Genomic DNA, 27,011 nt, shown 5'->3' with positions numbered 1-27,011 from the left:
GGTCAATGTACAGTACGTGCTTCGATGTTTCGATGCGGTGAAGCAAATCACCAAACTTAAATGCTGACATGCAAATGTCTTCATGGTGCTTTTCTTCGTCCATTTCTGGCATAGGCAATACAAGCGTCGCATATTCTCCGTCGTAATGACGCGATACATTTAAAGGTATCACAATATTGTCTTGACATTCTGTGTGGCAGTTGCCGTCTTTTTCACCTTCACAACAGCGGCAGAATGCAAATAATTTTTATTTTTAACATCTTTCTTCTCTCAACTCACAACACAACGATAACTTGTTTTCTTCCTGTGATGGTTTCTCGCATTGACCCCTGGTGGAATCCTCCAGATTTACTTTAAGTACGCGTGCATGTAAACATACTATAGTCCGTACACTGGTTGTGTAGCAGCAGCATCCTTGCTGATGATTCGCCTGCCGCCCGAAAGAGACACAGCCTGATGCAAAGATTTCGCAAGACGGTCATTACTTGTGCATGGATACAATGGCCTGTACAAGACTAAAAGTCACACATGCAAAATGTACAACTTATAAAATGTTGACAGTAAATACCTATGCAGTAAACTGTAATAAATGCATTAATGTAGTAAGGCTAAGAAAAGCATACATATTACTGAAATACAGTTGGTAAGCTTCGAGAAAAGTTGCGTCATTTTGGTCTGCGCATGCGTAATATCAGTGAGTAGATCATTTCGATGGGTAGGGTGTTTCGTTAGAACACCTGCCCGGGCATCCTTCAACGAGTGAGGTGGCGAGGTCGACCCACTCGGACCATTACTCATTGTAATTTTCTTAAAAATTGTGATGAGTACGCGGCTCGCCACTTGCTATGCGCCTATGATATGAACTCTATCTAAATAGTTGCCAAACGGAATCTGTACACTGTTGTGTACACAACTTAAAAGTTGACGACATGCTTAGAAATACAATTTAATGAAAAATAAAAATTTAGTAACACGGCTTACACTTTAGGGCGGCACGGTGGCGCAGTGGGTAGCGCTGCTGCCTCGCAGTTGGGGGACCTGGGTTCGCCTCCCGGGTCCTCCCTGCGTGGAGTCTGCGTGGGTTTGCTCCGGTTTCCTCCCACAGTCCAAAGACATTCAGGTTACGTGGATTGGCGATTCTAAATTGGCCCTAGTGTGTGTTTGTGTGTGTCCTGCGGTGGGTTGGCACCTTGCCTGGGATTGGCTCCAGCAGACCCCCGTGACCCTGTGTTCGGATTCAGCGGGTTGGAAAATGGATGGATGGCTTACACTTTATTAGAGTACATGTCAAATGTCAATGTCATGTCCAAGTGCCAGTACCCTATAATAGCTTACGCAGTTCGCTGCTTTTAGCAGCCACATCATCAACAATACTGTTAGTGTCAAGTTTGGCTAGGATGCCGACATCAACATAAACGTCTCAAGATGTTCTTGCGTCATTGTGTAGTATCATCATACTAATAATCGCAGCTGAAAACCACTAATTATCACTCACGCCGACGACCAGAGAACAATAAAGTGCATAACAGATAATCTAAACTAATTCTCAATACCGAAGAATTTAAATACTAAAATAGATTGCAATAATGTATATGATAACCGAAATGTGGCGGTATCGAAACAGAAATCGGCAAACGGCAGTTTTGACCAACTTTTTCGCTGCAACGTTGTGTGCTGACAACTAAAAACAACTTGATGACGTAATACAGTATATTATATAGGACTATATAAACCGCAGTACCGGACAGATAATTTTAATTTATAATGTCAAACAGTAACCAGTACATAAAATTTATTTCATGAAACGGTCAGCCCACCGGGCATTACCCAAATGCCCTAATGGCCAGTCCGCCCCTAAAAGGAGGTCCAGAAGACTTCGAGGTGTAATTATGTGTAGTGCCTGTTGTTCCAATAAAGATGGAAATAAATTCATAACTTGAGAATTGTTCCGAGTGGTGATGATAATGTTTTCTTTGGACTGTACTACGTTGTGTGGTCTTGATCGAGAGCTAGTGCGGTACTATCACGGGTTAACTACAGCTGACCCCCTGAGACACCAGAGTTAGGAGGTCATCTGTTGGCTCACTTTTCATTATTTTATTTTTGATCTGTTGGTAAATAAAAAAAAAACAATCAAGCGTTTCAGTTCTGATTATAGTAACGTATTATGTTGAATTAGCAGCGGTAACTAGTTACCAGTGATGAAAGTGGCGGAATGAAAACCTGCCTTCACTGCAGCCCTCCAAGATCTGCGTTTGAAATCAAAAGTTGTTAACAGACTTTACACTAACGCATAATGTTGGAGTACTATGGTGCTAGAAAACCGGGGCGCACGCGAGAAATGAGCAGCTGAACTCATAAACACTGGCCTCATTTTCTCAAGTTACTGGAGAAAGTCGATGAAGGTTTGGGCAGTTCTGCTCTTTCAGTTTTTAAATGGACGCCCTCGGTGAAAAAAGCACGACAATCATGCGATATGGCGGTGGTTTGGCGCCCCCTTGTGGAGACATTGCTATATGGTCAATGCCTTCTTGTGGGTCCTGACGCATTCTGTGTTTTAATTGAGCGACCCGACTGAATGTTGTTATGGCATTAGCTGTACAGAATAACAACATCTGACACTCGGTGCCTGTTGAAATTCTCCACCCTCTGTCTTGTGCCATGCAAAATCCCAAAGAGTGCAATCATTTCTGGCAGAATTATTATAAGTTCATACTGGGTGAAAATGTTTTATTAATAACATTATTCTAAGAAGCCCAAAATAATAATGGAGAATAAGCACTATCTTTGTATCTCTTATCCATCAATTTGCTAAAATCACAAGGTTGTAGATAATGGGGGCCTTTCCCAGCAGCATCAACTGGAAGGCAGGGAGTTGCTGATTTAACTTTTCTATTTACTGATATTATGTTTTACACTTTAACATATCTGAGTGTCACCATGGTGCAGTGACTGCACTGGTGGCTTGCAGCAAGGAGGATGGTTTCACATGTTGTATCTCCCTGCATGGAGTCTGCATGTTCTCCTGTGTCCACAGGAGTTTGCTCCTAGTGTTCCGGTTTCCTCCCACAGTCCAAAGACATACTGGATTGGGGGTAATAAATTGTCCCTGCTGTGTGTGTTCACCCTGTGATGGACAGGGGTATCATGTTCAGGAATTATTCCTGACTTGCACCCTATGCTTTCTAAGATTGGCTCCAGCTTCTCTGCAACTCTGCTGTGCATATAGCAGGTTTAGAAAATGACGCCTACCATGGTGTCTCTCTTTCTTACATCTTGTATTGAGTCCGTCTTCACTTCTGCTCTGCTGGCCCGATTTGGAAGTCTTAGCGTCAGAAACCATAACATGATAAATCAAACTGTAAAATGGAGCTGTAAAATAACAATCCAGTCTGACAGACCTGTTTATTAAGCAAGCATTATAGAAGGCAAAGTGTATTTTGAATCACAGGACTCACCCGTTACATTTTTAAATTCCAGTTGTTGCCATCAGGTCACCGGTTCAAGGTACCGAAGATAAAAAGCAAATCATTCCCGCTGCTATTAATCTTTTCAATTTCATAAACATTCACGGGCATAATTTATAGAATGAGCCGTTAGCATTTATGTATTTCTGTCGATCATCAGTCAAGTCTAAATGTTGGTTTAATTTTTATGTCTAATATGTCTGATCTAATATTTCGCCATAAGTATCATGTTTATTACTGTATTATATGTATCTGTGCTATGTTTCTGTGATGGTGAGTTCTGTCTTTGTGATGTGTTTTTAATGTTACATTGTTGTCTCTCTGCTGACAAATTTCCCCCTTGGGACAATAAAAATACTGAATTATTTCATTTTTCCTTCCTAATTAAGGTCGCCTCGCTTGTCCAGCTCCTCATTGAAAACTCACCTCGGATTTTTGGCGGTGATATTGCGTCACTCTTTAAAAAGCCCCTGTGGGATGGACAAGGTATGCAGAAACTGTGGTGTGTGCTGTGTGAGCTTCTGAGACTAACAAACGCTCTCCTCCTGCTCCTCCATGTGATTCCCTAACCTGCTCTGCATGTGTACCTCATTCATTCCTCCGTGTCACGCTCCATGTGTCTCAAGCCTGCACCACCCTGTTGTGATACATTGCCTCTTTCAGTAAATACTGGACCTGCTCATCCATGTGACCCTGTGTTTCATGTTCTTCACAACATGTGACAGTCTGTTTCACTGCTGTCACCTTTCTTTCATGTGAGGCATTGAAATCCACCGATGTATGTGATCATCTATTTCAAGACATACAACTAGATGCATTGTGTCTCTGAGACTATCAGGCCGCATTCCACCATGTCTCAGACCAGCTCCTCCACGTGCCTTTGTATGTGTCGTACACTAAAATTTAGGGGTTGCATGCAAGGCAATACCACATGTGCCTCAGAAGAGGTCATTCACCTGAACCTAAGTATGTTCTGGCCCGGTCAGTACTCGGATGGGAGACAATCTACGAGAAATCACTGCAGAAAGAAGTGTTGGAGAGGCCAGTAGGGGGCGCTTACCCTATCGTCTAACTGTGGATCCCCATGCAGTGATGGGGAGACTGTGCTGTAAAAACTGGCGCCATGCTTCAGATGAGACACAAAAAGGTGCTGACTGTCTGTGGTCATTAAAGATCCCTGGGCATCCTTTGTAAAGAGTAGGGTGTATCCTGATGTCCTGGCTAAACTGCCAAGTCATGGCCCCCTAATCGTCCCCTGTCTCTAGTTAGCTATCTCTCTCGTACCACTTCACCACCTAACAGATAATGAACATACAGCAGCAATAATGGCTGCCGTCACATCATTCAGGTGGATGCTGCACATTAGTGGTGGTTGAAGTGGCTCCCTGCTCACTGAAGCACTTTGAGTAGTGAGAAAAGCGCTATATAAATGTAAAGAATTATTGTTATTATTAAGGCTGGCACAACTGTGAATGCTGAAACATGTCCAAAGGGTTAGAGGGAGAAGAATACCAACTCTGAGATGTCAATGTCTGTCTTGCAGATGCAGATTGTGTTCCACATGACCAGGAGAAGACGAAGGCCTCTGTGACATCACAAAGAGATTCCCTATTTCTTCCTTTAGGTGACTCAATCCTAGGAGAAGAGAAGGAGGATTGGGGTTTACTGGAAGAGATGGACGCCTACAAGAAGAAGATCCTGAATGCTGATGGCGCCAACAGCCGCGACAACCTAGATGACATCTCCTTCCACTCACATGACTCCCTCTGCTCTCTCAGTGCTGCCCAGGGTATCCAGTCAGCCAGGGACCGCTGCTCCTCTGAGCCAAGTGTGTGCATGGACTCAAAGTTCCTGGGCAGGTTCCATGCACCAGTGGCACGCCAGTCTAGTTGTGATGGGGCAATGATTCGGGGTCATCATGAAGGATTCCTGCCCCTACACAAACTGCAGCTGGATGAGCGTAGGCCTCTTGTGAGCAATAGCAGTCCTACAATGAGTGGCAGGAGTCAACAGGGCCTCTGGCGATCACCCCAAATCGTTTCCCGAATCAGACAGCTGGGCTCGCACAGGATGACACTATCCAGTTTCTCCAGCCTTTCTTCCACGGCCACCACTCCTTCAGCATCGTCTCTCAGTTCCCTTGAGAGCAGTTTTTCATGTTGCTCTGACTCAGTCTTTGGACTGGCCGATGCCACAGCATTTGCTGGTCCACCTTGGAAAGAGGAGATGAGCAGCATGGTGCAGATGCCTGCTGATCTGGACTGGCACAATGAGTATAGTAAGATAGAGCAGGAAAGTATTGACCACAGCAAACCAGAAGGCCTTCAGCTGAAAGAAGATGATGAACAAAGCCCAGAGAAAAAATGTGGTGAACCTGGACTCGAGAAACCAACAAAGGCAGCTGAGCCAAGGGAAGAGGCTGGCATTGAATCACGAACACCACATAGAGAGACTTCTTTCAAGCACATCCAGCTGGTGAGGCCCAAGACAGAAGGGGTAGGCAGCGAAACATTAAAAAGGACCAAGATAACTTTCTATGTGTCACCCAACCAAACAGTAGCTAGGCCTTTCTTGGAGCCAGTAAAGAGTGAAAAGCCCACAATTTCGGTGAGCGTCTCCAACCCAGTGGTGAGCCAACAACAGCCAACTCCCAGCGTGCAACTCTGCATACCACAGACAGTCTTTTATGGACAGAATGCACCACTGGTTCTTCAGTCTGTATCTACCAGGAGAAACTCCATGAACACCAATATGGATGGAGATGTTAGTAACCCCACAGAGGCAAGCACTGAAGCAACACTGTTAGCCAGGAGTGCCAGTCGGGCATCCAGTACCATTCGCCACACCATTCGTATCATCCTGCCAGCCTCAGTCAGAAATACAGTCAAAGAGTACTTCCAGCATAGTGACCCCAAAAGCTGCCACATGGAGGTGAAGGCTGTGGAGAAGGAGCTGGTGAGGAGCAAGGCAGAGTGGCAAGTCAGGAAGTGCCCTGGTGGTACAGGTGGCACCACTGACACCTCTTATGGTGAGGAGTCCTTTGTCTGATGACCACTGGGGAGCCAGACCTGTCAAGAAAAACTGAGAAACCAAGCCATTGCTTTGAAAGGGCATGTGCCATCTTCCCTTCCAGTGTCTTGGGCTGTTATGGATGCCACCTCCTCGTTACACTTGCAAGGAGCTCCGGTCTATAGGATACCTTTGACCTCTCCAGCTCCTGCCTCACTTAGATGATGGGCCTTGTTAAATGCTCTGAGCTGGGAGGTGGAAAAGGTGGACATGGTGGGCATAAGTATGAATATCTGCAGACCAGAGAGGAGAGTTCTCCCACATCATACAAACAGGAAACCAGCAAAGGACGTGCCTTTTGTTAAGCAGGCCATTTAAAACTACAGACCAGCCTGAGGCACACGCTACTAGAAAATAAAGCTCTTGACCTTTGAGCTTAAGAAGTGCAGCAAAAAATTGAAATACAAAATAAAAAGCAACAGCTGCAGGCAGCAGGAAGCATAAAGAGAAAGGACAGGTGGAGTAAGCTGACACTCTGTGGGCAAGGTAGGCAAAGTGGGTTGGCATGAATGCAAAATGAGAAAGGGAGAACAGGACCAAGTGAGCATGATAACAGAGAAAAGCTAAGTGGTAGATTGTATATGTTAAGTGAAAGAGGAATGACTTGGAGCATGTCAGGGCAAGAGTAAGAACAGGAAGGGTGAGGGCAGAGCTAGTGAGGGCAGGCAGGGTGCTGGACAATCAGACAGAAGTTATAGACCAAGAGAGGGTAAGGCAGTCTGAGATAGAACACAAAATGGCACAGTATGAGGCGGTACGTGTAAGCAGAGCATGAAGGAGGAGAATGGTGGTGTTTCAAAACAAACTGAGGTGGGCCTGATGAGACAGATTAAGTCTAAGTAGACCTTGAGAGTTTGGGGATGGAATGTTCATGCTTGGTGATGTGGAACATTTATCAAGAAGGTCTTTCAGGATGCTAGTATGCATTTGGGGGTCATTCAGTAGTTTTGAATCTACAAAAGCAGGCTAAGGTAGAAAGAAGCTGGAAATGTTGTGGAGTGACTACAAAAGTCCTGATGTCACTTCAATGGCAAAAGTGCCCATCTCTGCTGAGGAGGCTTCCTAATGTACTGGCATAATGGTGCCATTCCTGCATATAGAAGCCGGTCACCACTCCACATTCAAAGATCACATTACAAGGACTCGATCTTCCTTTTATTTGTGCATCCAGCTGCTAACTTCATGTTTCATGACCTTTTTTAATAAACATCTTTAAACCATTTGTATTTCTGGTATTTTGAAATTCATAAGATATTTTAGGATGTATGAGGGGGAGTCAAGCTAAAGTCAGGAAATGGGATTTATTAGAAAATGGAACAAACCTTAACAAAACTGATAATGTCATTTCTCAATGTAGTCTCCATCCTTCTCAATGCACTTGTGGAACCTGCCTGGAAGTACCTGGATTCCAGCAGAATAAAAGGTTTTGACTTGTCCTCGGAACCACTCATGAAACGTTTTCTTTACGTTGTCATCTGTCTTGAATCAACGACCACCCAGATGTTTAGCAGTCCAAAAAGGTGGAAATCACACGGTGCCAAATATGCAGAATAAGGAGGATGTGGCAATACCTCAAACTTCAGTTTCTCCAGACAAGCCTTGGTGTTCTTAGCAGTGTGTGGGTGGGCATTGTCTTACAGCAAAAGGAGTCCTTGAGACAGCAGTCACTTGCACTAGTGACTATAGTACACCTCGCTCGGCATTTAGCGTTCGACTGTAACTCAGGTGCACGAGTGGTGGCAAGGACAAGACAAAACCTTTTATTCTGCTGGAATCCATGCACTTCCAGGCAGGCATGGCAAGTGTATTGAGAAGGATGGAGACTACATTGAGAAATGACATTATCAGTTGTTGTAAGGTTCATTCCATTTTCTAAATAATCCCATTTTCTAACTTTAGCTTGACTGACTCCCCCTCGTAGAATACATATGACTGTGTGGTTGGTTGTGCCACTTGATGTGTCTGGGAGATGTTCAGATTTGTGACACCTAAAATGGTGATCTACTAAAATAATTCATCCAGGCAATATCTCCAGTGCAGTGCTGCCTAGTAACTGCACAACAGAAGGGTCTTAGACATCATCCCACAGATTTTATGAGACAAATTTATTCATTTATTTAATTTGCCACATACTGTATTTTGAAGGGGCACCACACATAATGGGTCTCACAGTGTGGACAACATAATATTGAGAGATAATGAAACAAAAAACATAAAGATGCTGGAGTGTGATGTATTTGGCAAAAGATCTGTATTGCATTTCATTACTAATGTGTGTTAATGTTTTTTTATCACCAAAAAGATTACTAAGCCCACTTCACTATGTAACATCTTTTGTGTCTATAGGACAAACATTCCTGCCCTCCATGTGAAGCCCTCACGTCCACTATTCGAGTGATCGGCCCACTGCCTCATACCTCATCTTGTATGTCTCAGATGCCCATTTTTGCACAAAGCTCTTTACCTCCTCAACTTACATGCCCACTTCTTCTCAATGCACTTTTCTCAGGTCCACTTTCCACATGAAGCTCCGTGTAAATCTTTGACAAAGTTAAACTGTTGCTGCTTTTCTGACTAACAGATACACTCCATCAAGTGACACCCTGTGTGTCTTAACCTGATCTCTTCTGGCATGAGGATATCCACTATGTCACACAATGTATGACTGAGAACAAGTCAGACTGAGTGGTAACACAGGAATATCCCTGTTATAGAAATCACTCATTTCATAAACGTGTCTGCTACCAACATTTGTATTAAGTCCCTACACTTTCAGAATGCATTCAGATTTAATCCACATCAGATGATTATCTCCTAATCTTCAGATCTCGAAAAATGCATCCATAGTAGCTGAACACAAATGAGCATGTCATTTTTGTATTATCAGATTTTGTTTGTGTAACTATTCAAGGCAACAAGCGATTCAATGCATTCAAAAACAAGGAGAAAAGAATTCCTGTTAAACAGCGTACTTTCCATGGTATACTCCATACCTGCGTGAAGTTGGAAGCATTTTCCACAACAAAGTGTGATATCAGGGGAAAAGCAGTTTACTTGTGATGGTTGTCATCTGCGATAGTTCTTCCTTCACGCCACTGAGATGTCTACATTAGCAGCTTTGCAAAAGGGTCCCCAGGAATACAAAATGGAGGAGCAATCCAAGTCTTGGACAGGTACATGGACAGACTTTGTTATCCATACATGAACATTTGTTCTGGTTTATTCAGTTACAATGAACAGCATGGAATACACCAAGTTAGACAGTCCATCACTTCATCAGTCATATAAGCCATAATGAAACAGAAAATGGACTATTGTTGTAAACAAGATTGTATCTGACGCTCTTGTTAGGTCTTTGATCATTTTATTCATTGAAGTTCACATAGCACTAAACATGTACAAAAATATTTACGGAACTGCAAAAAGACCACAAGGTGCCGTTAACTGGAAGAACCTTCTCACCATTTACAGGAGTGAGAATGCGTCTAACTCTGAAGGTGTGAGGAAGTCATTATTTTGTTGTTTGCAAGTGTGGCCCTGCTCCATCTGAATACTACAAAATGTAGATGGTGTCGAACAGTGGTTCTCAAACTTGGTCCTGGGGACTCCCTGTGGCTGCAGGTTTCTGTTGTAACCAAATTTACAATAAGTGATAGTAATTGAAGTGATCTCATTTAGTTAGCTGGTCTTTCTTCTCTTTTCTTATTCTGCATTCATAAAAGCACAGCAGTATGATTTTTACATTGTAAGATATTTAGAAATATTTCTGTTTTTTGCTATAGCTTTAAATGCTCAAGTCCTTTTTTGTTGTTTTCATATTATTTTTCCCTTAAGTCCGTTTAGTCTGCTTCCTTTATTGTATCCTAAAACTGACAATTAAAAACATGCAAAGCAGACCAAACTAAAAGATGAAAGGCTGCAGCTGCTTCAGCGTCAGACCCACTAATTAGTCAATAATAGAAAAGCTGAATGGAAATCAGGATGAACATAAATAAAAAGTAAAAATGCTTAATTTTTAGATAAAATTTATTAACACGCTTTTGTTATTTCTTCATTGACCCCAAAACACAGAAACTGGGAAATGGCAGCTTTTTCAATTAGGCTAGGAGTCTAATTAAAAACAGATGTTGGTTGGAACAAAAACCTGCAGCCCCAGGGTTCCCCGGGACCAAGTTTGAGGACCACAGGTGTAGAGAAGCTTCCCTCTGATTCTTCAAATTCTGTGGGGGAGACAGGGACGGAGCTAAGCTTATGGCTTCAAGCACCCATCACTTCAGCAACAAAGTGGAGACTGATGAGGACTGACATCCAGAGAAATGTCTGGATGTCAGACAGCAAACTGGCAACAATTTGGTAAACTAAACATTCAAAAGTCAAATGGCAATACCATATTTTTGGTATTTCTAGTGGAAAAATGTATTTTCTGAGTTTTGTATTGTTTATTACAGGCACTGATCCCCTGTGACTTTATGTCCCAGAACTGTTTTCAGAGAGATGTTATGCATCCCTAGCTGAAAGGCATGTTTTTAATATGAATACAATGAATGTACACTTCAGAAGCATGTGGTGGACACTTCTTAAAGGATGCAACATAAACTTTAGTAGTTTGAAACATAGCCGGCAGCTTGCATCAGAGAATATGGCCAACTGACAGGAAGTGACAGCTAAGGAAATAGGAAACACAAAGCATTAGGCACAGGACTTGTTAGAGGTTTCTTCTTTAAGGCATGGGTGGACAATGGCCAGATCCTGCTTGTCAAAAATAATGATAAAGGCCAAAAGGAGCAGGAAAGTACCAGCATCATTTCCTGACTGCAGCTACTTTGAATTTCATATGAAGCAACATTACAAGTCTGATGAGGATCCTGGTTTCCTCAATGAAACAGTGATATGGGATAACAACACCCTAGGCTGCCACAGGCCGAGTACTCGGAAAGTGAAAAGGATGAGATTGCCCAAAATGTTATTCACCCTGGCTAGATTACTTTGTTGTCCTATCACATTTCCTCTATGCAGAAATATGCATTAAAAAAAAAGGATGGCCTGGTAACATCATGGTCAGTATAGTCTGTGCAAGTGTGGGAATGGATGGATTAGAATCCCGACTGGGATTAAGGATATAACCCTACCTGCCAGGAGTTATCGCCAATTTCTATCCCAGTTGGGAGGAACTAATAATGGATGGATTAGGGACAAAGGGATTTTATGAGCAGTTCGTCCCCCAATGTAAGAAGTGGCAGTTCTCCTCTCACAGGGGCCCAGTTTGGACACCCACAGGGTTGGCTGGGACTTGAAGTGTGAAAGGGCAACCCTGTCAGGGTCCACAAGTGCCACAGAGATACGCTGTGAAGATTGGATATTCCTATTATAGGGAACTTCTGTCCAACCCTTTAAGCCAGGTCATAGCACCGGAAGCATTCCTAGGTCCAGCACAAAAGGGGGTGCCTCAGATTACCTCAGAGACAGAATTGGGAGAAGGTGGATGAGGCTCACAGTTTGTGTTTGAAGGAGAAGAGGAGATTGTTCTTTCAATTATATTGTGTTGGACTGCATTTACTGTGTTATGGTATGATTATAAGATAAACAGTTTATTTTACTTGAAATTGTATTCAGTTGAGAGGTGTCCAATGTTTGGGGCTCTGGGGTGCCCCCTACAGTCCACCCCTGTCAAACACAACTCCAGACAACAAAGTTTAATTCTTGGCACATTCTCTGTGTGTCTGTGTGGCAGGGACGTGCGGTCAGGGGAGACAGGTGAGACAGAGCCTCACCTGTCATCAGGAAAAGTAAAAAAACTAATAATGATAACATAAAATAAATTTGTCCACTGGTCTGTGCTATAAATTTGTTTTCTGTATGATTCCAATAATTGTGATAGTTTTTATAGTCAAAATCGATGAATTGGCGCATTTCCAGTTCAAAAACGGGAGAAATGAGAGGTGTGGCCTCACCTCAGACTGCGCTCTCCCTCGCACACGGGCTTGATGCATGCAGTTGGCGCGTGCCTGTTGCTGTCTCTCTGTATGTCACCAATATAATGTTTGCAGACACATTTATTATACACCCTGACCTTCCACAGCCTGTTTATCTTGTTATCCTTTTGTTGAACAGTATGCATTAAAGTTGATTAAAGCATCAGAATTAAAAGCTTTTAAAAACAACTAAATATTTCAAGCAAGGTCAAAATTGAAATCCATTTTTTGTACACCACTCAATACTTTCATTTGTATTAAATGAGTTTGAATTGTGGAATTGCAATGGCAAATTTAGTACACATGGAGGGTGCGGAGCACATGCGCTCTCTCCGCTCTCTTGCTGCTATAAATGTAACGTTCTTTCTTAACCAAATATGTACCTTACCTATGTTTGTGTTAAGAATGCTGATGAGATATGAAATATAACCAGTAGTCAATGTGCATGCTGGCTGCCAACTGAATAGTGAAAAATCTACTCTTTGGGTTCATATATTTGTAAATCTGACTCTGAAGGAGTCCATGCCTCATCAGTCATGAACCTCACCGCACGTCACTGCTGTGTGGGATTGCTCCAAGCAGTCCACTTTGCTCTCACTTGCTCAAGACATACGTTAGGTTGATTGTACACTGTAAAATTAGTCCAATCTGAGCAAGTGTGTGTTTACCCTGTGACATACTTGTAATCCACTTGAGGCTGGCTTATGCTTTAAACCTGAGGCTGCTTGGACAGGCATCCCCTTTACTGGATAAAGCTGGTGATGAAAATAGGTGGATGAGTTCTGATAATTGACCATTGTATTTGAATTATTCTTTTGTTGCTCCTTGCATTTTTCTCCTTATTTGACAATTTACTAAAAGTATTAAGTATACTGCCAGCAAGTCATAATTTTGAAAATAACAACATGGGCAACTGCATGATGACTGTACAAGTGATTTTAGGGAAAACGTGAGCGACAGAACCCAATTCAGTGACGCAGGGGCTGGCAAGTAGACATTTCATTTCCTTGCTGATTCCTTCTTTCTGCGCATATCATTCATTTCTTGCGGTACCCGTATTACGATCCCATCCATCCACTTCTGAACACAGATTTGACAGCCCAGACGTGACCTGCAAAAACAAGGCCAAAAATACACAGAAAGTCTCGGAACTCTTCTCAGTACCAATGGAAAGTCTGGCATCTGCCTGTGACTGCCTTTAATTTAAATGATTAGAAGCAGCAGCTTACGTGTCTGTCAGTCCGTATGACAGGTCCAACATGTCCATCTCTTCATCCAAAACTGGTCCCATTTTCTTGAAGACATCCTCATCAAAGATGAGATGGCATGTGGAGCACGCCAGTGTCCCCTCACAGGCACCTGTGGGACAAACACAGTCAGCACAATCACATGTCAAAGTTATCGATGGAATGAAACTTGAAGGGCTGGCATTAAGAAAATAAGGATGGGTCATTTATCCAAACACAGATTCTCATTTTCTGTTTGCATAATTTTTCAAAAATATTGTCATGTTGAAGGCCTCCAAGGTGTTGCTTTCAATTACACATGGTAACTTGCACTGTGTGTTACACAAGCATATTCCCACTACTCAAAAATTATTATTGTATTATTTTGCAAAAGTATTGCATTATTTCTCAAAAATTATTGCATCATTTCACAAAAGTATTGTGTTATTTCAAAATAATGTTTGTGTTATTTCACAAATATATTGTGTTATTAAGACATTCCCTACTGGGGTTGGTAATAACATGGTATACACGCATGGTCTGGCCATTTGGTGACAGTTATTGAGGATGAGGTTAAGCATGTGCATAGCATGCAATCAAGTGACAAGAACTGAACAGTCATTATAAATGTACATTTAATAATTTATGTGCTGATGGGTAAATTAAACTGACCCATTTCAGGGCCAAAAGGAATCAGTGATTAGATAGATAGATAGATAGATAGATAGATAGATAGATAGATAGATAGATAGATAGATAGATAGATAGATAGATAGATACTTTATTAATCCCAAGGGGAAATTCACATCCCAAGGGGAAATTCACAAAGTTCACAAAAAAAAAAAAAATCACAAATTCACATTACTGCAGCAGCACTGGGTTTAAGGCAAAGAGCAAACATGGTGGATGGTACAATGGTCTTTTGCAGATCACAACCACGCAGCCAACCAGAAATTAGTGTACTGCATCCAATCCAGAAAACGAAACCTATAAACAGTCAGTTTAGTTTAAATCCACTTATTTTCAAAAAGATACATTGAAACAAAGTGATATTGTGTAGCAGCAGTCAATTTTCATACCACAGATCTTCTCTAGCAATGGAAATGGATTTTCTTTGCAGCACATGAAAGACTAAACATATTTTCTTAATTGAGAAGTATTACTGACACATTTCCAGTATTAATGTTAAAACAGGCGATCATATGCAGTTTATCGCATTCACTGATACCAATCAATCCACAAATCCATGGGGAGAACTTGCATACCCCATAGAGACCCTGGTGCTGTGAGACAGGAGTACTAGCTCTGTGCTATCAGTCTGTGTTAAAGCATCTTCACTAAACTTACTAAATTCTAACCTGATTAAAACTAGCTTTGAACCTATGATGTCTGTTCAGTTTTTATCAGCTGATTGCAAGGTACATGCAGACTTAACCTCCCCTCAATAGCTGTCACTAGCCGTCCAAAGCACATCTGTACACAATGGTAACAGCTGCAGCAGGCAACATCATTGCAAAATAACATAGTACTTTTGCAAAATAATGCAATATGTATTTTTTCTGAGTGTGTGTGCGGCAGGAATAAACATCTATAGTGTATTTATAATTCAACTTTGAAGAAATACTTCCCAACATTTATGTTCAATTTACCCTTCACCACCTTCCATTTGTCCCCCCATTTTATTGGTGAAAAAACAATTTTAGAATAACACCAGGCATTAATCTTATGATTCCTTTCATAGTTTAACTCTAATGTCATACTGCGCATTCTTTTAATATCAGTTTATTTAGTCAAGGTTATCTGGCAAGCCTTTCATTTATTTTATTGCCATGACAATGCCAGTTGCGTGGAATTTTATTTTGCAAAGCTCAAATAAAGAAATGTCAACGGAAACATGCAAAACATAAATCACTTACATACAGTAAATTTAGCAGGACAGCCATCCCAGCACCAACTCTTGCTAAAACTCGCATTTGTCCTCAGCTAATTTAGAAAAGTTCCTCAATCCTGGAACATGATTTTTTGTGCTTAAGCCATTTTAGTTCTGATGATCAGACTCCCATGGAGGGGATCTGCAACACCTAACTATCCCTGTGGACCTCATAACCTGAAAATCAAAAATTGGGATGGTCCATGAAAATAATTTAAAGTGTTATAAATCACTCCACTTCCCTCAGTATTTCATCAATCGACTCAACACAGGTCAGGAGGATAGACAGCAGTGTGTGACCATTTCACAGGCTGGCCAGGAGGGTAGATGATTGAGTGGCAGAAGGCTATCTGGTAGTAAGGTAAGAGTGTCCTTGACGAGCTTCAAAAGGATTCTAGAAAGAGGGTGGAGACTTGCAGAGAAAAACGATAAGCCATTTAGTGCTTTCCCTTGACTATGCACTGCTGAAGAGTGTTGCAATATGTAGCAAAAAGTGACAGAGACTGTGAATACTGTCCATGTGTACAGTGCAGGGGGGCACTGCTTCACCCTAAAAATGATGTGCTTCTGCCTTCCATGCCCTTAAATAACTATAGGCGCCATGCTGGCCTGTAGCATGGGGACACAGTGGTCGATTGGTATACGACATCTAATTATCTTAATGTTTCTGATGAACTGGCCGTATTAACATTGAACACATAGCAAGTAAGTGTGTGTGTCTCATGAAAAATGACTGTTCTGTATGGTGCTGGTCAGAAATAAAAGAAAGTGTGGCTTTTGTTTGCAGACTGAGTATGTTACATCTCAGCCAGTGTTCATCTCCTGGTTGGGGTTCAAAGTCTTGTTTTATGTCCTTTTTGCTCTTTGTTGAGTCATTTACAGTATTTATGTTAATATTACTTTTGTTAATTATCTGCAAGATTTTCTTTACCTACGTTATGTTCCACATGCTTTGGGTAGTTGCCCAAAGAGATGAAGCTACCTGTTAATCATCATCAGGAACTGCCCTCCACTGTATAATTTCAAAAAGGTCATCCACAGTTCCTGGCGGCGCATTTTGAATGCACTGAATGCACTAAGGAGCTGGTGAGTTTACTTGGGTTTACTGTTGTACATTGATTTATTAGATTTCTGGATTTTCTACCTCAAGCTCTGTTTTTTTACTTTTCTTTGGATTTTGTTTTGGGACTGTTTAAATGGGATTGCCTTGCTGGCAACTCCCTTATGCCTTTTGTGCTCTTCAAAGCGTCATACTATCACAGTACATTTTTTGTGAAAAATAAAAAAATTTATTTTAATAAGATACTATGTTTGTCTTCATTACTATCCAGGGTTTGACAGTTAATCTCCTCCTAGTGGGCATTGTTTAGCAGGGCTTTTTGAAATTCAGTTTATTACCTGCAGTGGTTTTGTCTAAATTGAGTTACATTTGTCCTACAATTACAGGAAAAAGTCAATTGATCTCGACACAAAATGAAAGTTATTAAGCAGTATGGGGGGGGAAACAAAGCAAATGCGATTGCATGTGATATAGAGTTATCCCATTGTAACTGGTGTTCACTGTACGCACTGGCCTTGAATCCCATTTTGTAAGAACTGCCACAAAGGGGTAATGCAACCTCATTGAACTCCTTTATCTGATAATGCTTATTATTAACAGGCTGAAATGTTAAAACAGAAAACATATTAATGCTCAAACTCTGCCAGTACAATTCCTTCTCTCAGAGTTAACACAATGAACACTGGGAGAGGCTCACACCGATGATGTAACATAATACAGACAAAGAAAGGATTTGTGAAGTTGTTCAAGGTTCGGCACTGATGAGAGCAACAGTAATAACTAAACAAAATAATAAAACAAATATTTACACAAAAATGGCAGAAAATCTGCTCAATGTGCCAAGAATGATGATAAAAAAGGATATAAAACAAACTACTGCTTAAGTGACTTATGTAAAGTACTATATAAACGGTTAGGTTTGACTACATATACCGGTCCATCTTACGTCGAGATTGACTTGTGACTGGCCGTCAGAACTAAACATGGTTGTAAGTTGAAAACTACCTGTATATTGTTTGTTCCATAGCACCAGAGTAAGATCTAAGTGTTCAGGCTACACTGGAACACTAATGGAAACCACGGCTTACCACAAGTTATTTTGAACACTGCCATGGAGTATCTTACTAAAAGCTTTTTGAAATCTGAGTTAAATAATATCATGAACTCCACCATAATCAAAAGCTTTTGGTGTGCCCTTATAACACTCCATCCTCTTAGTGGAATAAGAGATCACTCACATTCAAACACATATTGATTGCCCACCAACAGATCCATGTAAAACAACTGGCTCTCTAATGCTTTCTTTTATAACTGCATCTATTAAATTGCTTGTGATTTACATAAAGCAAGCTGACCCTCCATTTTCCAGGGTCAGCCAAATCATCTTTTCTACACAATGACGCAACTTTGGCGAACTTCCTGTCCTTAGGAATTTCCCTGGTATACAGCAGCTTCTGAAAAATATGCTTGAAGTTTTGTATTTATTTCAAAGACATTTTTGATAATTCAAGTGTGCCTGTTTTCTGATCACTGCTATCTCAGAAGCATTTCTTTAACATTAACTAGCCTCCTCCTAAGAGAATAATTCAGAGTAAATATGAGCTTAGCAGTACTTGATAGTGTGATTTCCTGCTTACTGTATGTTAATCCCCTGCTAACCTCAATTCTTATCACCACTTCTTGACTCTTCTATTTGACTGCATTAATATTAATATTTGCTGACTGTACTAGAGGCAGCTTCTAATGGTCTTTTCTTTTTGTTGTGCCTATAACTATGCTAGGGGGTGAATGTGTTTTTAAGAAAAGAGAGAGAGAGGCTGGGAGCATGCGCTGATAGCACGTTGCTGCACCCATCACACAATGAACCATCTGGATTGGGACCCAAACGCAGCGGGTGACACCTCAACACCACACTGGAACAGTGTGGAGTGCCACTCTTTTCATCAACCCCCAAGTTTTCCATACAAGTTACAGGACCTGCTTTTAGGGTTGGATGAAGATTAACATAATACCCAGGATGGAACAATTGCAGGTTAGTATGGAGTTTATAAAATTCTTTAAATACTAGAACAAAATAAAAGTTAGGGTACCGTGGAAATAAACTTGAATTTGAACAAGCATATTCAGTGTTTTAAATATTCGACTCACCCCCACAGAACACTATCATCACCGCTGCAGTCATTCTCTTGTGCCAAGGCATATTTGTGTTACTAAATGCTTTGCCATTATTATACTTGTTGCTTGCACAGTATATTTAGAATGATCTTGCATTTTAGATATTTATTGTCTGTGACATTTAGCACATGAGTGATATTCAAGACTTCTTCACAGACATGTATTTTTTTATACATGTGAGTGTTAGGAATAGGAGGGCACAGTGGCTCAGTTGGTTAGGATTGCTGATTTACAGCTTCAGCATACTGGGTTTGAATGCAGGCCCTTTACTGTCTCTGTGTTGTTTGCAGGTTCTACTTTTATCCACATGGTTATTTCTCCAGGTGTTCTGGTGTTCCATTCCATTCCTTAACACATACTGTCAGTCAGTCAGTCAGTCAGTCAGTCAGTCTATCATTTTTAACCCACTAAGTTCTGAAGATGGTCACAGGAGGTGCTGGAGCCTATCCCAGCTAGAGTAGAGTGCAAGGCAGGAACAAACCCTGGACAGTCCAACACTGGGCAAACACACATACACTCCAACCACACACTATGGCTGATTTAGTATCACCAATTCACCTAACCTGCATATCCAAAGAAAACCCACATAGACACAGGGAGAACACGAACCCTGGTCTCATTACTTTGTACCACTTTGTCACTGTGCCACCCTTAACACATAAATGTTAGATTAAAAGACAATTCTAGATTTTGGGACAGTTTAATAAATACATGTATGTATATGACTGTAGTGTGTTAAAGGCCTGCAACCAACCCAGTGTTTATTCCTACCTTGAGCCTGATACTGCCATGACAGACTTAAGACCCCACCACCATGAATTAGATTACGGGGATTCAATAAGGGTTGGGTGGTTGTTATAAACATCTTTCTCCATAACTTTTTATGACTTGGATGCAAACAGTAAGTTCTTATCCACTGTCACTCTTTAGTAAAAGTGGTTGCAGTTCAGAAAAATAACAACTAAAAATGTAATAGGCCAGCCTAATGGTGAATGTGATTGAATTGACTAATGCTTCACAAGATGACCTCAGCAACTCTGAATTTACAAAATGAGGACTGAAACGGGAAAACAAGAGGCTGCTTAAAGCAAGGAAACTGGATGGAATGAGTAACAGTCACTGAAGACTTCAATGTACTAAGAGAAGTTACCCTATATTAGCGGGCAAATGTAGTCGCCATGTCACAAAATAGAGAACCATGTACTCAAACAAAACTGTTAGCACTGCCTGTGTGTCCGTGTCTACAGGCTCAAGTATTTCAAAGAAACCTCCTTGCTTCTTAAAGACGTGTAACAATCAGTACCCCAATAACAGCCCGCTTTCCCTCTTCACTTGTATCCAAATCTTATGATTCACACTCATTTACAGCAGACTAGCAGCCGCATATTGTTACCGTACCAGGAAGGCCAGCTCACATCGTGAAGATGTTAAATGTGATGCACTACAAAAGCATTTAATGGGGTATCCCTTCCAAGATTATTTGGACTTCACACACAAACAAGCTGTTAACTCTCTGCACTTACTGGAGACTCACCAAAGCCGTTGATGTCCAGATTCTTGTTCAATACGATGTCTAACAATGTCTCCCCTTCAGAGGCTGAGGTAGTGATTTTCTCTCCATCTTGATTTATAAAGTGTATGGTCACCTTTTCTCGCACCTTTCTATAAAGGTTAAAAAAATAAGGAAGGACACTTTCATTACTAATTCTATACCTATTTATCGTTTTTCTGAGCATAAAGTTTTCAATTTAGGCTTACGAGGACCTCAAGCCAATCCAGAGAGCTACTGGCACAAACTCTGGAAAAATGCTGGATGGGGCAATAATATTGAATATGGCACACGCATACACACACACACACACACACGATCATACATTTCCACAGGGGCAATTTAAAGACAACCAGCATTGTAGTATATCTTAGGATTGTGAAACCTGAGTCCCATATGTAGGCTCAGAATTCCCAGACAGGAAAATATTTAACAACCTGGAAAGCTGCACAGAGGCCTTTATTTTGACAGAAGAAGAGCAATAAGAGGCTCTCTGCTCTTGTATATTGCGCAACGAAAAAGGAAATACCAGGAAACTCACATTTTAGTACTGGCAGCCACTGCTTGAAATGAATTCGGCAGCACACCAGAACTATCTGTTACTTGTGAGTGTAGACCTGCAAGAACGGGCATGCTGTATACCACCATACCCTATAAGCTGACTGGTTTCATTATTACCAAGGGTTCACAGAGAGATCTACATTTAGAAAGGGACTCTTGGAGATTCCTATGATAAACAGGACCTGAAAGCATAAAGGCAGCTTGCCATGTCAAAGGCAGTTTGGAGGAAATGCAGTGCTTTCTAGATTCACAGGACAAGCACTCAGCATCTTTTCTTTTACACATTCTACTAAACTACAAGTAAACATTGAAAATAAATAAGGAAACTAAGACATGCAGAAAAAGTCATCAAATTAACTGTGTCACCATATATATAGGGAAGTCTGTGTTCGCATTTAAATGATACAAACATAGGTAAGATCTTCATATAATACAGTATGCGCATTGATGAAAAGCAATTTGCAAAGAGAACCTGCAGGGTGAACTAGAACGGTGAGCATCAATGCTGCCAGTCGACCCTTCTACAGACTTCACTATTCTAACACTTACATTAAAGTCAAACTTAGACTGAATTATTAAGACATTAATATTGGCATGTTGGTATAAATGTTGAAAAACAAAACCATTCACACTTTTTAATCGTATGACCACTTGTAATGATTATTTCACATAATTAAAATTCAGAAAAAGAGAAGACAGCAGTTCTGTAAAAAAAAAAAAAAAGCATAAAGTTATAAGCAAGACAAATGCACAAAGTTGTTGAAGGTGACTTTCAGAAATAACTTAAAGACAATGCATAGGACAAGTAATATAAACTATTTTTGATATTAAAGCTAAGCTAATTCAGTGCAATTCAGTAGAATTGCAAGCTGATATTTACCTGGCAACAGACTAAAGATTAATTATGAAGAATGTGCTTTGGTTTTAAGTACATACAATATAGAAGAGTGGGTCAAAGAAATGCTCTATTTCACTTCTCAATTGTATTAAACAAAATACACCGCCATCACCATTGCTTGTAAATCTGCATATAATTGATTTCATATTTTGTCTACAGTGACCCTTAACTAGAGCTAGTCTGTGAATGGTATGCTATGTTAAATGTATTTTTAAATAAATGTACAGTCAGTGGACACTTTTTAGGTATACATATTGTATCTAGTACCAGCTTGAACCAGTGTTTGCCTCCTGGACAGCTCAGATTTTTAAAGCATAGATCTAACAAGGTGCTGGTAATATTAAATAGGGACTTTGGTCCATTTGGACTAAAAAGCATTACGCAGATTTTTTGTTCACACGTTCATGCAGCTAACCTTTCATTCCAGTCTCCCAAACTGTGTTCTGTTGCACTGAGATGTGCAGACTGTGCAGGCCAATGGAGTAACCTGAAGTTGTTGTTATGTTTGTGGAACCACTTTGAGGTGATGCATGTATTCTTCATAACATGGTGCCTCATCCTGCTGGAATTACAGTAACCCTTTTATCAAGTAGTGTGATAGACATTGGAGATTTAGGATACTTAAAATTAAACTTTTCATTACTTTGGAGAAATTAGATGGATAGGAATGGGAAGTCATGTTGGGCCGAATGGCCTGATCTCATCAAAATTGTTCTAATATTCATTTAAAAAAAATGTGTTAAGTTTGGCAAAAAAATAGGTGCACATTGGTCATGAGGAATGTGTGGATGTGCTGTAACTTTGCAAATAATTCTCAACTGATACTACAAAGCCTAATGTGTTATTAAAAACACTACTCACATTATTGCACTACCATCTCCAGCCTAAACTCTTGAGACAAGGCAGGATGAACTCAAGAATTCACAATGTTTATGCCAAATTCTGGCCACTGCATCTGCATATTGCAGCACAAATTGACATTAATTGGACCAGACAATATTTTTCCAGTTTTCAGTCATCCAGTTTTGGTGATCACCTTCAGCCTCCTATTCTTAACTTGCAAAAGTAAAATTCTGAATGGTCACTTACTGTTGATGCCCTCCTGCACACTTTTATTTGAGTGGCCTTTATGTTAGTTTGAACAAGCCATTCTCCTCTGACCTCTCTCACAGAACTACCGCTCAGTGGATGTTTTCTTGTTTTGTGCCACCATTCCCTGGTCTAGAGACTGTAAAAATCTTAGAGGCCAGCCTTTTCTAAGGTGTTAGAACCAACAATCCTGGAGTGAAAGATCAAAATCAAACATTGCCTAGATGAAGCCTCATAGCCAATCAAACGTCTAGTCAAACAAAAACTAATGTGACCATGTCTGGATGCTGCATAGGCTGAGATGCAGCCATGTAATTGGCTGTTTGGAAGGGTGGGCTATGGGCAGTAACGAGCAGATGGACCCGCTATGTGGCCAGTTAGTGTAGATATTACATATTGTGTAAGGGCACCGGTATGGAGTACTGGCACTTCTCCATTTTTTTAGTTAAGTACCGGCAGTGTTTGGTGCATTCCAACAATCATCACGCGTATCCATTGGGAACAACCCACACCCCCCGACCCCTGCTCTACAGCACTCAAAACTACAAGGGGAACATCCCCCAATACCCCCAGCTCTAAGATCTCGGTCCTTGAACTTCTAATCTTTACAAACTTAAAACAAGAGTACCAGCTTTATACAGTATATAGTATATCCATTTCAGGCACTGAGTACATTACTAAATTAAGCTTTGGTGAGGTTTTCTGTCATTAATTTAGAGCATAATACTTCTTTTTTGATATCTTGTTGGTCAGCTCTATACTTATGTTTTTGAAAAACGTGTAATTCACAGCCTGCCTTCACTTTAATTAGTTTATTTCAAGCTTTTGCCCATAATTGACATTTAATTAAAGTGCTAATTTTTATTTGTAACACTGGTTAACATTTAGCTTTTAAATGTGAACATTTTCTTAGTCACACTCTATTATATATTGTAATTTGTCACTATATTGTTTTTGAAAAGAGAGACCACTAGCTAAGACAAACATTTATTTAAATACTTTTAATTTTTATATTCACTAAATAAACTGGATTATAAAAGCAGGAAATGGATAATACTTTTGGTGTGATTCATGTGGTTCATTATGAGCTCTGAACATCTGTTCATTACATTAAAAATAATTTTAATGACACAACGACACAGGTGGCTTCAATATATTCCAACCACATACAAACATGTGTTCATTCATTTATTCAGTGATTCATTTTACAATTGCTCTTATTGGCACATTGCTGAAGACTATCCAGGGTACAAGACAGAAACCAGCCCTAAATGGGACACCAGTTCCTTAAAGGGAACTCCCAAACCACCCCACTCACTCACACCAGGCAAATGTAGAGTTGCCAAACAACCTAACACACACATAATATGAAAACTCCAGTGACCGGACCAGGGTTCAAGCTAGACTCTAAACCTGTAGGTCAGGTAACTACTGCATCACCATACCACACAGCTTACAAACAGAGATCAGCAAATGGGAATAAAAGCATAATAAATGCCAGTTTAGCACATCAATTACTATCTATGGAGCAGTAAATAATAAAGGATCCAGAGCTCCTACACACAACTAATTACTAGATAGTTAATTCCAAACACAATGCTTTTAGCATGCTAAGGAGTGGCCAGGTATTACAGTATTGTATTGTGTTTTATCTGTCCATGATTTACATTTTATAGTGTCTTGTGTGCTAGTCAACTGACTGACCATGCTGTATATCCGAAAATAAGAACAAGACGACTTTTAAGACTTCAGTAATCCTAATGATGCCATGGCTGCAAAACTTTGCGTGCTTGAGATTTAGCAAACTAAATCCAAGAAGCTTTTTGAAATTCCATAAAATTCCAACAGGATAGAAGTAGAAGCACTACAATCCTTCATGGCACTATTCAACAGTTTATGGAGAACACAACTCTGTCCCTCTTAGCTTTGAAACGAAGCCACACTGTGTCAGTTGCTACTAAATATGAGACCTCATGAGCACTGTGGCACCATGCCATATATCCTTCCATTTGCCTTTGTAACATAGAATTAATATACTGTATATAAACATATTATGAAAAAATATTAAATTACTGTTCTGAGTTTTCATACATATTTCATTTTTGTTTTACTGTTGAAAATGTAGATACACACCATGTCATTGGAACACCTCACAACTGAAAAATATTGGTGAAAACAAAATTTAACTGCTGAGTGACATAGTGGTGCAGTGATTTACTGCACATCAGTTGAAAGGATGCTGGTTTAATAGCCTGTGTGGATTTTCCATAATTTCTGACTATACCATTATTTCAACATCCCAAAGACATAAATGTTAGGATAACTGCAAACTTTAAAAGTACAGTATCCTGTTTTGAGCAATGTAGTGAGTGTGTCCTGTAATGAATGGGCATCCTATACCGCACTGGTTTCTAGATAGGCTCCAATTCCCAATATCTCTGAAAAGAAAGAATCACTTTTGAAAACAGATGGTGGGATTTTTTAATAGATCGTTCATATCACTTGGATCCTAGTTGGATTCCATGTTTGAATATCTGCTGTGTGAAGCTGACGTGATCTCTCCATGCAAATGAAAACCAGCTTTACAAGATAAAAGTATGCAAATTCAAAGAAATATTTGAAAGTGCTTGGATCACAACTTTGTGGTGTGCATTGTGAAATGTGTGTGTTATCATTATATTTAGTATGGGCTTCTTCCAGAAACTTTTGTTTTTTTCGTAATGCTCAAAAATAATATTAGATTAGGGAGTAATCTGATATGGTGTGGTAGTACAAGCAAATGTGCAATGCAATTAAGCAACATTCTATTTAGCATCAGTTCATATTGTGCACTTGCCACTTAAAGAAGGTTCAGAAGTTAATACTGTGTAGTTGATACAATGAGTGTATTACTGAATTCTGCTCATTGGCTAAATCACATTAAGGGGATTTAAAAATGAATAAGTGCAAAGAAAAAGTAAGTAGCAGTGCTAATTTTATAAAGCAAACTGGTAAACGTATAAAGCAAAAGGTAGTCATTTGTGCTGAAAACTCAATTCTGGATTACTTAATGTCCTAGAAGAATTCAAATACTCAACTAGTGCTCCAAATACAAGAATTTATAAGACAGGATGGGATGAAATGCATACATGGTGCTACATAATGCAGAGTTTCATTGAAAAAAAGCGAGATTGGAAATTTGGGAAAATGGAAGCAGCCTGGCTGATTAGAAAGCATGAGAACAAACACTTAACTAAAGAAAAATAAATGGAAGTAGTGCGATGGCAGGAGACGTGAGGTGAATTAAAAATACTACGAAAACGAACAGAATGTCCATTTGTGAACAGCCGTTTAACATTTTACTTACTGCCTTTCAACTTTGTATTACTGTTCTATTAAATCTAATTCTTTGGTATAAATCATACATTTTTTTGATATGATTATTAGCATGAATAAATATTTTAAAGCTCTTATGCACCTTTAAAATTTGAAAATCTAATAGATATAAAAAGCAGAGGACAGGAGGTTAGAGTTTAAAGTGAAACAGAAGAAGCCTGAAGCGAGACGTCCTTACCTGTCGTCGGGCGCGGTGCACATCAAGGCTCTGCATGGGATGCGTGTGGGGCCCCTTAAGGCGACTCGGAGGTAAAGGTATGCACGAAGCCCCGCTGTTCGCGCTATGTTCTGCGCCATAGTCCTCCACCGCCACTGCCACTGTCACCAACGAAGCCACTTCTTGCCTTCTTAGCAGTGTGTGCACGCGCCAGCTCCATGAGCGGCTCTCAAGTATTTCGCGAAGACCTTGAAGTGCGGGGCGGGGCCTTGTGAGCGAAGTGTTCATCCATTCAGTAGCGTGTGTAAGACACGCCCCCTGAATTCCGGCCCAGCCCCTTTACACGACAAACTTCAACAGACAGACACACGTGCATCTAGCTGCTTCGCTGTAGTGGTCGCTTATTATGTTCGGTTGCTGATTTCACCTTCAGCACTCTCATAGACAAGGGGTCTGTCTACCGGCTCAGTCCTTCACTCACGA

The 27,011-nt window shown here is 40.5% G+C and overlaps 2 protein-coding genes across 4 annotated transcripts in view; one reads left to right on the top strand and one right to left on the bottom strand.

Annotated features, from left to right (window-relative positions):
* Positions 1-7,762, top strand: part of arhgap20b (Rho GTPase activating protein 20b) — a 65,540-nt gene extending 57,778 nt beyond the window's left edge. For 2 of the 3 annotated variants that reach the window (XM_028815488.2, XM_028815487.2), the window contains exons 14-15: positions 3,857-3,953; positions 5,011-7,762. In XM_028815488.2, coding sequence (XP_028671321.2) covers positions 3,857-3,953; positions 5,011-6,515 — 1,602 coding nt within the window. In that variant the 3' untranslated portion in view covers positions 6,516-7,762. The remainder of the gene's footprint in view (positions 1-3,856; positions 3,954-5,010) is intronic. The other variant, XM_051934496.1, reaches the window with a different exon arrangement.
* A 1,850-nt stretch (positions 7,763-9,612) lies between these two features.
* fdx1b (ferredoxin 1b) lies at positions 9,613-26,804 on the bottom strand. Its single transcript, XM_028815486.2, has 4 exons — positions 26,550-26,804; positions 20,434-20,561; positions 13,738-13,867; positions 9,613-13,619 (listed from the first exon to the last, which is right to left on the bottom strand). Exons 1-4 carry the CDS (start codon positions 26,666-26,668, stop codon positions 13,508-13,510), a joined length of 489 nt encoding a protein of 162 aa, XP_028671319.1. The 5' UTR covers positions 26,669-26,804; the 3' UTR covers positions 9,613-13,507.
* Between the last annotated feature and the right edge of the window lie 207 nt (positions 26,805-27,011).

The sequence above is a fragment of the Erpetoichthys calabaricus genome, chromosome 12 (genome assembly GCF_900747795.2).
Source record: "Erpetoichthys calabaricus chromosome 12, fErpCal1.3, whole genome shotgun sequence".
NCBI lineage: Eukaryota > Metazoa > Chordata > Cladistia > Polypteriformes > Polypteridae > Erpetoichthys > Erpetoichthys calabaricus.
The sequence above is the reverse complement of the archived record's forward strand: the minus strand, read 5'-3'. Positions and strand labels throughout refer to the sequence as shown.

What these genes read in the sequence shown, in the direction of transcription:
- fdx1b (XM_028815486.2), bottom strand. Translation starts at nt 26,668, where the DNA reads ATGGCGCAGAACATAGCGCGAACAGCGGGGCTTCGTGCATACCTTTAC. An exon ending in TCTGGACATCAACGGCTTTG is followed by an intron (nt 13,868 to 20,433) that starts GTGAGTCTCCAG and finishes TTTGTCCCACAG; the next exon opens with GTGCCTGTGAGGGGACACTG. An exon ending in TCATACGGACTGACAGACAC is followed by an intron (nt 13,620 to 13,737) that starts GTAAGCTGCTGC and finishes TTGTTTTTGCAG; the next exon opens with GTCACGTCTGGGCTGTCAAA.